The sequence below is a fragment of the Phodopus roborovskii genome, unplaced genomic scaffold, assembly GCF_943737965.1.
Source record: "Phodopus roborovskii unplaced genomic scaffold, PHOROB, whole genome shotgun sequence".
NCBI classification, from domain to species: domain Eukaryota; kingdom Metazoa; phylum Chordata; class Mammalia; order Rodentia; family Cricetidae; genus Phodopus; species Phodopus roborovskii.
In genome coordinates, this window is record NW_026126418.1 from 41502338 (window position 1) to 41516092 (window position 13755).

At 36.7% G+C, this 13755-nt stretch overlaps 1 protein-coding gene across 1 annotated transcript in view; it reads left to right on the plus strand.

Moving 5' to 3' along the window:
* Positions 1–13755, plus strand: part of Kcnh7 (potassium voltage-gated channel subfamily H member 7) — a 450110-nt gene that overhangs the window by 389730 nt on the left and 46625 nt on the right. Inside the window, exon 9 of the mRNA XM_051184574.1 lies at positions 1989–2188. Coding sequence (XP_051040531.1) covers positions 1989–2188 — 200 coding nt within the window. The remainder of the gene's footprint in view (positions 1–1988; positions 2189–13755) is intronic.

Sequence of the window (13755 nt, forward strand, 5' to 3'; positions counted from 1 at the left end):
GGAATAGATTAAAAATTACACACAAATTAATACTAAGAAAATGCTATATTCTGTAAGAAAATTTAGTCAATTATTTGAGAACTTTAAAGTGCTGAAAATTTGCAATACAGTTTTATTACAAGATTAGATTCCAGGATGTAATAGAAATAAGTCCTTTGTTGAAATTAATATATTATGTCTGATTCAGGATTTTTTGTTTTTGTTTTTCAAAGGTGTTACACAGGATTTCTCTATGTAATAGCCCTAGCTGTCAAGGAACTAGCTCTGTAGACCAGGCTGGCCCTGAATTCACAGAGATCCACCTCCTAAGTACTGGAATTAAAAGCATGCACTACCATGCCTGGCTCCAGATTAATTTTTCATTTTGTATTATAATGTCTTTTAATTCTTTGAGAATTTCATACATGTGTAGAATGTAATTGTGGTCCCCTTCCCCCCCCCCAGCTCCACCCCTTCTTCCAGTTTCCTCACAACTTCATGTTTCTACCCACCCTTTTTTGTAAGCCACCAAGTCTGATTTGTGCTACCCATGTACTCATGGATATTCGGTCATTCCAGAGCATGGTTGACATTCCAGGATCCATGACCTTAAAGAACTGACTTTCCCTCTCCAAGAAGCCGTCAGATATCAGATCTTTCCTCATCTGTACTGGAACATTGCCTGGCTTGTTCTTGGCTAGGCAACCACAACCCCTGTGAGTTCATGAGTGCAATTGGCCCTGTCACATCTAGAAGACACTGTTTTGCTCTGGTCATCCCTGACTCTGGCTCGTAAATCTTTGTACCTCCTCTTCCTTGATGTTCCCTGAGCCTTGGAGAGAGGGGGAAGTGTACTGTAGATGTCACATTTGTGGCTGTGGCTGAGTACTCTTAGCATACTGGCTCTCTGAACTTTGACCCACTGTGAGTTTCTGGGTTATCTTTCCACTGCACTAAAAACCACCACCAATGAGGTCCAAGGGTTTCACCAATATATGGGTGAGAGATTTAGGGAGTGGGTTGATACTATGTCCATTAGTAAAGCGATGATAGGTTCATCCTTGAGAATACAACCTTCCCAACCCTATGTTCTTCGCCAGATTTGTTATCACTAGTGCCCTCCTATGGAGCTGGCTATACATTGGTTACTGTTCCATTACTATTGCACCCATGGGCATATCATCCGTATTGGTTATTATTTTAGCTCTAAGCATTCACAGCTGAGTAAGACTGTTGACAGCATTTCCCTCTAGCAGCCTGCATATCACTTTCAAATACTATGAAAGCCATCCAGCAGAGGAAAAGCTGATTTCTCCATGTCCTACAACAATATCATGTGAGAAGAGAGATAGCAATATAGAAACCTACCATTTTGTAATATATATATTACATATATATATATATATATATATATATATATATATATATATATAAAGGTTTAACTCTAGTTAGCCTACATAAGAGATAATGCGCCTCCCAAAAGCCATAGGTCACCACATAAAAAGTCCAGGGCCACACGAATGCAATACTTCTCCTAGAGTTGTTGGTCAGGGGTGTCCTAGAAATCTCCAAAACTCTATAGGGTATTGCTATTGTTCTTAGTCAACCACCAGAACTTAATGATAAGCCTATATAAATTACTGAAAATATGGTATTAAAATCCCTCAAGGATGTTTTTGCTTAATGAATTTTTCTTTAAAAGATATGGTAATGATAACTATGATTTAGCTTACTATAAATAAGATAGCTTATCACAAATGTATTGAACATCTAGTTAATGTTCTTGGTTGCAGGTGTATCTCATAAACCGATATGGGTTTTACTTTGAATCATGATGATTTTGAGTTCTTCACATCTCTTTATGTTAAAAATGTAAGAAGGATTGGTTTACCCAAGCATCAGGACATACTTGGGTTAAATAATTAAAATCGGCACATTTGATATTCTGAGAAAATATACTATACCCAAGCACACTGTTTCCCCATAACTTTGTTTTTTATCCAATCCAGCCCTAATGTATGCAAGCATTTTTGGGAATGTTTCTGCAATTATTCAAAGACTATACTCGGGAACTGCCAGGTACCACATGCAAATGCTGAGAGTGAAAGAGTTCATTCGTTTCCACCAAATCCCAAACCCTCTGAGGCAACGGCTTGAAGAATATTTCCAGCACGCATGGACTTACACCAACGGCATTGACATGAACATGGTATGTATTTCTGTTACCCAAAACAGAAGCTCCGCAGGTATTACAGCTATAGCTTAATGAAAGGCCAGTCTCGCCAGCTTTGAGCCCCGTGCTTTTGTTTCCTTCTCTTGGATGTTTATTTTCTCCCCTGGAGATAGTGTCTCATTCTCAATTCATGGCATTGCATGGTGCTATATCTAGTTATACTGTGTGGCAAAGGCATTATAACGTGATGCAAACTGATATAACTATGTGTCATAAAGTTCCCATCTCCAATTAAAGGAAACATTCATTATCTTAGCTAAAACTCAGGTCTTCCTGGTACGGCAGGTTACAAACAAGCACACAAATAAACAACAACAAAAGTTGCTGAACCCATGAGCAATTAAGATTCGGAAAAGGAACTATGGCAATTCTAATGACCCTAAGCAGAGATCCAAGACTAATATATTTTTTGAAGTAGGACATCTTGAATATTTGTAGGAAAGTATAGGAACCTTGTGTGCCATGAAGCATTTTCTGATAGGAAGTTTCATACTTCCTTTAACAATTAATTATATTTCATTTCAATATACTTGTTTTAATAACTTTTCTGCTCAAGGGGAGGGGGACAGACATTCCTTAACACCTTCTAAAATATTTGAAATAAAAAAAATCAACTTTCACAAGCACCTCCCCAATCACTGCATAGAAGTCAACATAATTAAGATGAATGGTTTTTGAAGAGCTTTAGGGGGATTAAGAGCATTGCTCACATTATTTACTTTGCTGTTTGGCTTTAGAAGCTTAATGCTAAGATAAATTATTCAACAATGCCAAACCCCACTTCCTATTACAGAGTTATAGGAAAAAACAAAAGTATGGCACATCCTCGCATCATTACCCCGTTCTGAAAATAAATCATCCATATTTGATTCCATCAATTACATGATGCTATTTTTGTGTGAGTGTATATGTACAATTCAGATTTCTATTTTCTATTTTACCAGAGATGTTCTAAGAAAAAGATAATGCATCAAAATTAGAAATCATGGTGTAGGCTGTAGATCACTTGATGCCAACTCAAAGACACACTTATATGTAGATAAATTTATCATAGCTGCATGTGATTTATTTGCTAAGAAATAAAATCATATCATCCTAAAATTTTTAATTTGAAGAACTAAATGAGCACATTTGAGCCAAAAAAAAAAAAATGTAGCTCAAGTCCATGGCCTGTTATTTTCAGGTATCTCAAAGTTCATGGTGAAAAATCCTCCACTTAATAAATTAATCTCCTCTGAAATGATTTTAATCTTGTAAGAAAGAGCACCTATATATTGGTTGCTTTTATAAACTGTTACTGTGATTGCTTAACAAAGATACCAGCATTCAAAACCACTGGGGAATTGCTAGTGCTGGGCTGGCTTAAGCAGTGTCAAGAATATTTAATTAAACTATGTGTCACTCAATTTTATTGTTTCATACTACCAGAGTAGTAAAACAGTCATTTATTTTATCTCCCTTCTCCATAAAAATCTAGATTTATGACCATTTTATGATAAAATAATTTGTAACAACTATTTACCTATCATTGTTTGACTCTATTACCTTATAAATATGGTTTCTATACCACTTGCCTATTTGCAATGTACTTATGAAAGATTTATCTCTTTCCTGTCTGCTTCACACCTTAACACACGGAATCACAACACCCACCGGTAAGAACAGGAGGTATTTATATCCAATTTAATTCTCGTGTAAATTGTGGAGAATACCCTTGTTATCTGTCAGGTTTAGAGCTTGTTAAATGATTTCCAGTGTTAGTTCTGATCTTTCTTGCATGATATAGCAGAGGAAAAAACAGAGCAAGAAGCTGGGGAAAATAACATGGAAGAGGCCAAGTACAGAATAGCAATTCTCCATTTCAGTAACAACTTGACCTCCAATTGTGTTTATGTAGTGTCCTACTCCCCACAAAAATTTACTTCTCTGTCCCCATCCCCATGCTGGTAGAGGTTATGGGTATACGGTTTGCATTAGATAACTGTCATAAAGAAAATGTCATTCTCTTTCATCATCCTCTTTTCATGATGTAGGTGCTTTTCTCTCCTCTCATCTGCATGCCAGTATTACATGATCCTGGAGCGTGTGAGCTCTAAGCCATGTGCCGCTGAGACTTGCATGTGGTTTTGAAAACTTGACTTTGCACGAACTTCTTGTTTGTACATGGTGTCTACATTTTCATTTTGTGACTGCAAAGTGAGTAAAAGAAAAGAAACAAAAAACAAACAAACAAACAAAAAACCTCAGTATGAAATAACTCTGAAAACAGCAAATGGAAGATGTTTGCTTATTAAGCACAATGTGTAGAAAAAAAAGAAAAAGAAAAACAAAGAAAGTATATTCAAAAAGACCTTTTTGTATGGTTTTTTTTATTGCCAAAACCACATTGTTATTGATTATTGTGTCTTGTCAAATGGTTGGTAAAATTATAATTTTAAAAGTTGAAAATTAGCTAGTTTATGTATTGTGATACATAAAACTACATCAAATTGTTGTATTTTGCATCAGCATCCCATATTATTTTATTTAAGTATAAACAAAATACAATTCTCATGAAACATTTCAGGCCATTTCTTACTGTTCAATCACCTTCACATGAAGTAGGGTTACCAACCACACAGTTAATTCATTGAAAATTATTTGATGATCAAAGACATTTGATTGCTTAGCAGACCAGCAAAACATAGGAATAATTGACCTAAAAAAATGAGGTCATATCCCTTACTCCTATCTTTTACTTTTTATATGCACTGTTGCCAGAATGTTCCAGAACAAAAAATAATACGGATTCCCTTTCACTTGACCCAAAATGGCTGAGCATACAAAGGTCGAGCAAAAAAAAGTAGTGAAAAGAAAGTGTTCTTCAGGGCCTGGCTTCAGTTTTAGGACCATATAATTGTCTCAAGGATATGCACAGATTAATCCTGAAAATATTTTCCTTCTGCATGCAGAAAATGGACTAGTTGATAATAAAGAGATGTTTTCTCAACTTAGAGCTAATAGCACTTCAAGGATTATCTGCAAATCAAAGTCATCCCTTGACCCAATCTGAAACTTTCTGAAGTCAGCCAACATTAATTTAATGAGAACAATAACAAGAAAATGAAAATTATTTTCCGTATAAGTGTAAAGTCAAGTAGACTAATAGGCTTGAATGAAGAAAATATTTACGTTCTAAATGTCCTTTATCATGACAGGAAGTAAACTTTATAATTTAATATTGGCATGGAAGAAAATCACTTGTGAAAATTTGTGGAAGAATTTTACCTTCCCTAAAATTTCTGCCAAGACAATAACCAAGTAATGGCTGAGAAAAAGGAAAAATTCAAGAGACTTTAGTAGTTATACTCAACCTGCCACCAGTCTTGAGCAACTCACTTAATCTTTCTTTATTTTCAAGAAACTAACCATGTATAAGCATGGGAAAGCACCTGTATTCAGATATGATGTGTGCATCTTAATCTATCTGCTGCCCACTTCCTACACACCATGTAGTGAGCCTCTGAACCTTCCTTATGGAACATCTTGCAACGAATGTAGTTCAAAAACCAGTCTACTACATAGGTATTAGAATTGTTGATTATATAGAAAACACACACACACACTGAATCAGGTTGTACAGGCACATATCTTTATTTAGTTGATTTTAGGAAGAGCAGGATAGGGGAAATTGAGTTTTCATTAGGATTGTTTAATGAAGGAAATTTTGAGACACGAGTATAGAAGGTATCTGGATTAATGGTCTAGATAAGAAATATATTCTACATAAAGGTTAACAGATAAAAATCACTTAGAACACATGTAGGATAATAAATAAAGTGGTATGATGGCTTTCCGGAATAAGGAAGGAAGCTCACCAGCATGGTACTACCTGATCTAAACTCCTACATTAACCAGACTCTCCATATGGAGAGAAGGGTGGAAATATGAAATAGGAGTAGAGCTGTAGGAACAGAGTCTTTGACAATTTCAATGAAGAGTCATTCTTGCAAACCAGAAGTCTTTCCAAGCCCAATGATATTCTGCATGACACAGCAAGCTTCTTAAAGATGTCAGCCTATAAAGCCAAAGTAGAAGACTGTTTAAAAGAGAGCCTTATGTCTCTAAAAGATATTTTAATTGTATTTTATTTTCCTTTTTTTCACATCTCTTCTAGCTTCTCAGCCACCTGGCAAAGTAGCCTCTAATACTAGCATTGAAATTACCTCTTGGTTCATGATCTAATTATACTCAATGAAAATCCCATCTTGGGGATCAAGGAGGCAGCTCATTCTGCCTCAACAGCATGAAGACTTGAGTTCAATCCCCATAACTCATTTAAATAATTCAATAGCTCTATGATACCACCACAGGGAAGACAGGCACAGGTGGGTCTCTAAGTCTTTCAAACAAACACGCTTATCCTACTAGGCATATTCCAGGCCAATTAGAGACCCTGTATCAGTAAAAAACAGAAGTGAGCAGCAGCTGAAGACTGACTTCTGGCCTCCAAAAGCATGAGTATACATGTGTGTTTATGCATGCACAGACACACTAAGAAAGAGCCATTATTCTGTATGCTTACTTACATAATTTCACATGTACTTGACTTTCATGTTCAAATCACTATTTTTGACACATCACAGTGAAATGCAATTGTGGGGATGTGCACTTGTGCTCAATGCATGACATTAGGTTAAAACAGTCCTCACAATGAACCCAGTCACCAGTGTAAAAGGAAAATGTAAAAATCAAGTAGCATGACTTCAGATATTCTAATACTCTTAAATTTATTTTTTTAAACTTTTATTTATAAACATAGTAAATGAACAATATTTGGTTGATCAATGTAACAAAGAACTATAACAGTGTGCCTAATTCAACAGACACTTAAGGGAGGTAGAGAGATAGGCAAATGCTTTTATATACATGACAGTGAACCATAGGACTGATGAAATCCTTTGACTTTCTATAAACAAATACCTTGTTGTCATTTAGGAATTGAGCTTTAAAAAAACACTTTGCAAAATGCACTTAAGATGCTATTTTTGTGAGATAGCTTAATGGGTAAAGGCATTTGCTGCCAACCCTGATGGATACTTACAACATGTAGGCTTTGTTATACCTATGACCCTCATGATGGAAAGAACAAATCAACTCACGAGACTTATCCTCTGACCTCCTCAAATGTCCTAATACCTCTCTCTCCTCTCTCTCTCTCTCTCTCTCTCTCTCTCTCTCTCTCTCTCTCTCTCTCTCTCTCACACACACACACACACACACACACACAGAGACACACACAGACACACACACACATAAATAAGTAAATGTACTTAAATTATGTAAGGATAATAATTTCACCTGCACAGTGATTAATCAATCAGCAGAGATGGATTAACTCTTAGAAAAAGGTAGATTATAAACTTTCACTTCTATATTAGTATACAAGTTTGTCACTCCCAATCTCCTACAGCAAACTGCCAGACATCAACAACAACAATAAAAAGTTCAGTTCATCTGCCCATCCTATGCTACTCAAAACCTCTTTAAAATACCACTGTGAAAAAAATAATTAACAACAACACATCTGAAGCTCTCTGTCGTGACCAATAGAAAACATAAGACATCAGATGATGTTTTTAGGTGACAATTCATTCAGTCATCTTTCAAAATGATGGTATTTTTCTATCATGCAAAGAATGACTTATCTATAATTTATCTATCTATCTATAGGAACCACCACACACACCCATGAGTGAGTCCTTTTCTTCTTCTTTTTCCTTTTCTTTTGTTCCTCAGGAAACAGGGTTTCTTTATGTAGCCCTAGCTGCCCTGGAATTGTCTGTGTAAACACAGGTTGGCCTCAGATTCAGGGATCTGTCTATCTCTGCATCCTGAGTTCTGTGATTAAAGGCCTATGTGCTACCACACCCAGGTTCTTTAGCAGTTTTTAAACCCAAGGGAACAAACTGCAGCTTACCCAGGGGCTTTACAGAGATCAACAGTTGCTTCAGAATTACCACCAAATGAATATACTCTGGGCTTCAGATTCTCCAGTGCATTACTAATACTCTTCTTGGCAGCATCAGAGTGGAAATGGTGTCTGCATTTGTTTTTCAACTCCTTAAAATAATGACCCTGTTTGAACAGGACCCTTGAGTACAGTTCCTGATATAGAAGGGAATGGCATGTTATAAAACACTTTCTTTGGTAAGTTAGCAAGAAGCAGAGTAATTGAAAGCTCATTCAGTTTCCTGTTCTTTTATCAATACAGGTTAAGACAATAGAAAAAAGAAAAAGAGAAAGAAAAGGGAAAGAGAGGGAGAGAGAGAACAGATGGAGGGAGGGAGGAAGGGAGGGAGGGAGAAAGGAAGGGAGGGAGAAAGGAAGGAAAGAAGGAAAGAAAGAAAGAAAGAAAGAAAGAAAGAAAGAAAGAAAGAAAGAAGGAAGGAAGACAAAAACTACTGTTAAATCTCCAGAGAATTGACCATGACAGGTATGGACAGGAAACACAGAAAACACAAACATACAGACACAGAAAGCTGGAATCTGATAGTCTGAGCTCTCTGCTGAAGAAGCCACAGCATCCAAAACTCAGTGTGTTATAGAGAAATGAACAGAAAGGAGGTGTCATTGCTCAGAACTAAACAAGGAGACAGGGTTATTATATACAGAGGAACAAAGAGGCATGTTTTATGATATGCGTCTGAATCAAAGGGTAGGTTCAGCTAATTTCACTAACAACAGTCTCTCTGGGGAAGCATTCTTCAGACTGTAACATCAGAGAATAGAGAAAGCTATGATGGACATTTTTTTTCTGCACATAATATCAAAAGCTGCACAGGGAGCAAAAGGGAAGACTTTGCTATTTCTCTTGGAGCCTCATTCTGGGGATCGGGTTAGCTTTGTCATTTCTCCCATTGATCTGAGGCTCCAGACACATATCAACAGCTCACATTCACTCAAGAACTCACTCACTGCATTTTCCTCCCATCCCTACTCCATACACAGACATCATCAAAGTTTCATAGGAAGGCATTCTTCAGAAACATTATTTCAAGCCTCTTTAAATAGATACTAGAATAACTCAGGATGTCCCCAACTTAATGAACACAGATCACCCCAACAGTCCTCAGAAAAAAAGGCCTAATACCCTCTGACATTAAAACAAACCAGTGAACTGCTGATTATTATTAACAAATATGTACCTGTTCTACATAATACATTAAGGTCAATTTAACAATGAAAGTTAGCAGAAACAGTTCACCCAAACCCTGTTATTACAGAATCTTAAGGATGAAATAGCACCCAAATTTCAGATACATATTCTCCTAGATGTAGACATTTATGTAAATATGTGGATAGGAAAAGTGCAGAATAATTCCATCTTTCATGGTGGATATACCTCAAAGTATATTTTAGTTGGTATCTTGACTTGTATTAGTGAGTTTCTGCTGACGAAGTCTGGGTACTATGATAAGGCACGTTTATTTCTGTTGTGGTTCATCTTGTCCTTTCTATTGGTAATCTTCGCAGATAGTGATGTTCTACAACCCCCACAGAGAGAAACATGTCTCTGTTTAGGAACAGATGCCATAGAAAAGCCAAAGACTCACTCCACATCAGTGTAGTTACTTTATTTGAACTCAGAAATCCATCTCTGACTCCTGGCCCTTTGCTGTGGCTGTGAATCACAGTACACAAATGCAAGGAAAATGAGGTCTTAGTGGTATTTTCCAAGATAGAGGCTTTAGTCTATAATAGAATGCTATTCTCCATGTCTAGAAGCCATTCTTAATACTTAGCTGCAAATAATTTGAGAACTGATAATCAACCCAGCTTCATAATAAATCAAGTCCCTTTTGGCTACATAGCTGAAGGATTAGTGAGAATATTATGTCAAAAATGCTATATGGTTGATTATTTCACAAACAGGACTGATAATGGAACAAAAGTATATGAGATAGTCTTGGTTAAAACCAACAGGTGGAGACATTTTGGGATTAGCTTGGGAAGGGAGGCATATAGATAATGGTGAAAATTGAGAAAAGAGAGTGACTTAGTATGGGTGGTAGGGAGAAAATGGCAATGGGAGTAATATAGTTATATTTTAATTTTTGATAATAAAAAAGAAAAGAAAATCAGGGGGTATGTTTCACCATGTCTGACTTCATTTCTCAGCCCTCATTCTTATGCATGAGGAGGGCATTAATTGCAATGTTTCACCTAATTACTTTCCCTATCTGCCTTAGCACACAGAATTGGAATCTATAAATATTTTAGAGATATTTTTATTAAATATAATAGCTCCCATAGATTATGAATTTTATATTAGCCATATACCACTTTGGAGAAATTACTTTTCAAGTCACTGAAACAAAATTAAAAGAAACACTAAGACTCAGCTTTTTTTTTTTTTCCAAATATAAGTTATAGAACTGCTATAAATTACCAGACTATAAGAACTTGTCTAAAAGTAATGGCTAGGGATCTGGCTCAGAGGGCAAGAGTGCCAGTATGCAAACATGAGGATCTGACTTCAAAGTCCAGACACCAGTATGGAAAATACTGTATGTGGCTCTAACCCCAATGTTGAGTGGTACAGAGAGGAGGACCCAAGGAGTTCACTAGCCAGACAGCCTGGGTGGGAAACGCAGTCTTGAAGGAATTAAGACAAAGTGATAGGGGAAGCTACTTGATGCTCTTCTTTGGCCTTTTCATGCTCATTATCCCATGTGCCCATAGGTATGAACCACACACATATACAAATATGTAGCTCATTTAGTGCTACTTCTCTGTATATAATTTCAGGCCCAATTGGTATTGGATACTAATTAAGCACCTCCTTTAAGCCCCTGGGGGAAACTAATTCTTCCTTTCTTAGCAGTCGTTAGTGAACCATAGTTCTTTGAGGGGGGTAGAACTCTGTGTAGTCTCCCCATTTCACAATAGCCTATCTTTTGGTATTGTTATTGTCCAGGTCTTATTTAGGACACCTTCCTGTTGAGGTATTATGGCTTTAGCTTCCCTGTCATTTCTAGGAGTCATAATCTCATGGCAGACTTACTGCCTTCTGACTCTTACAGTCTTTCTGGCTCCTCTTCCATGATGTTCATTGAGCCTTCAATGCAGGACTAATGTCATAATGGCTCTCCCTAAATCAGTTGATTCTTGCAGTATAACCAGGTGTGGATTTCTGTGATGGTCTCTAATTGATGCAAATAAAAGCTTCTTTGATGTGGGATGAGAGATACACTTATCTGTAGGTATAAGGATAGATTTTACAGTCTGTTAGGAATCATACTGACCAGTACAGTTGTGGCAGTAGGTTCTCTTTTAAGGCCTAACTAGCCACTGATGGTTGGCTAAGTACTTAAAACCAGGCATGATTTTCCTCCTGCTGAATGTACCATCCAGTCAATTAAGCAGCTGTTGCCTATTGCCAATATGTGTATCACTATTGCACTATTAGGGGCTTCTTGCCATGGTTGTCATTGTTAGGGTTCAGAGGCATTACACCTGGGTAGAATTATGATCCCTTGGCACCTGTCACAGAACCTTCTGGTACTATGAACCCTAGACCACAGTAGAAAACTTTCAGGTTAAAACCACCTCGAATATTCTATTATTTAACAAAATTCTATTTAAAAGTAGTTAAAATAAAGTAGTTAAATTTTACCTTGGATCTTTTAAAATCATAGATGATGTCCAAATACAGCATCTTGGTCACCAAGCCTATTTCCTGTAATATTTAATAGTAGTTAATCTTCAAAAGTTACACAGTCTGATCAGAGAAGACAAACTTTTGTAATAGTGCCCACATAGACACACCATTACATACAAATTTTATACACACACACACACACACACACACACACACACACACATATATATATATATATATATATGAGTTTTAGTGTTATATTGTGGCCTTTATTACATCCTTGATCATTGCTATCCCCTCTCTCCACAACAAAAAATTTATTCACATAGTATCCATCACTCATGTAATCTTTCACATCTTTCTTATTTCCGCTATAAATGTGCTAATATTCTTATATATCTTTACATATACACGGCATATATACACATTTAGATTTCTGTGGGCAATTTTAATGTTAATAGTTATTGTTTGGCAATTCCCATTTCTAAGAAGAATACTAATACTCACCTGCTCTTCCTTCAGCAGAAAAGGGTATTATGATTTGTTCTCATTTCTTCTAGTTTAGCACCCACAGAGGACTTGGTTCATTCCAATGCTGGTTCCCCAGGCTTATACTGGGGTCCATGTGCTCTCATTTGTTCAAGTCAGCTGTTTCTGTGGGTTTCTCCAGCATGGTCTTGACCTCCTTCTTCTCTAGGAGTTCAGCTCAGTTAGCTGTGGGTCTCTGCTTCCTTCAGCTACTGGATGAAGGTTCTAGGATGACATTTAAGTTAGTCACCAATCTCATTATAGGGAAGGGCATTTAAGGTAGCCTCTCTACTATTGCTTAGATTGTTAGTTGGGGTCATCCTTGTGGACCTCTGGACATTTCCCTAGTGCCAGATTTCTCTTAAAACCTATAATGGCTCCCTCTATTAAGGTATCTCTAATCTTGTTGTCCTCTATTCTTCACCCGACTCCACTTAAATGGTCCCATTATATCTTTGCCTTTGTTTCATCTGTTTTCTTGTATTTTGCTATGTGATCAGAAAGAAAATGCCATCACTTATATAAAATCAGTTTTTTAGTCTGATTGCTTATGTGCTTGCATTTTTTTAAAATTAAGGTAAGATTCATACCATAAGATTACAGATTTAAGCAAATTAAGAATAACTATGCTTTATAATATAATTGCATCCAACATGCCAAGCAGATTCAATATTGCCAGTGGAACCACTTTCCAACTTTTGTCACCTTACATTAACCATGCCAGTCTGTGACATTCAAATAAATGAAGCAGCATATCCTCTTTTTTTCTCATTCATAATTCCTGTACTTTTGCCCATATTCTGTCCTTCTTAACTTGCATCATCTACTCTGCCCTTCCTTCCTTCCTTCTTTCCTTCCTTCCTTAATGCTATACTGTTGCCACACTTACTGCTGTAATGGGATAGAAAGCTGGTTGTTTTCCTAGTTTCAACTCTGTCATGGTTTTTATTTGTCCTCTTTGTGATGGGTAGATATGGATATGATGATAGGCATCTTCCTATATGTTTTGACATGGACCTGTTCTTTAGCTCAAAGTTAGCAGATATGGTTCTTTATTTCCAGTAACTTCTGGTTTTGTGGCCACTTTTCAATTACTTTTTTATTTCTCCTTTTCTTGTGAATTATGATGCAGTTCATGGATGATAACATTTTTGTTTTTCAAATATTTGAGCCTACATCTGCTTCAGCAATCTAATTGCAGCATTTTATTCTGTTTTTATTTTTATTTCTCCCTCATATATTACATCCAGACAGCAGTTTCCCATCCCTCGTCTCCTCCCAGCACACCTCCCCTTCCCCTGGTCCCTCTGTTTCCCTTCAGAAAATAGGACTCCCAGAGATATCAACCAAACATGGTTTCATAGTTAAGGTT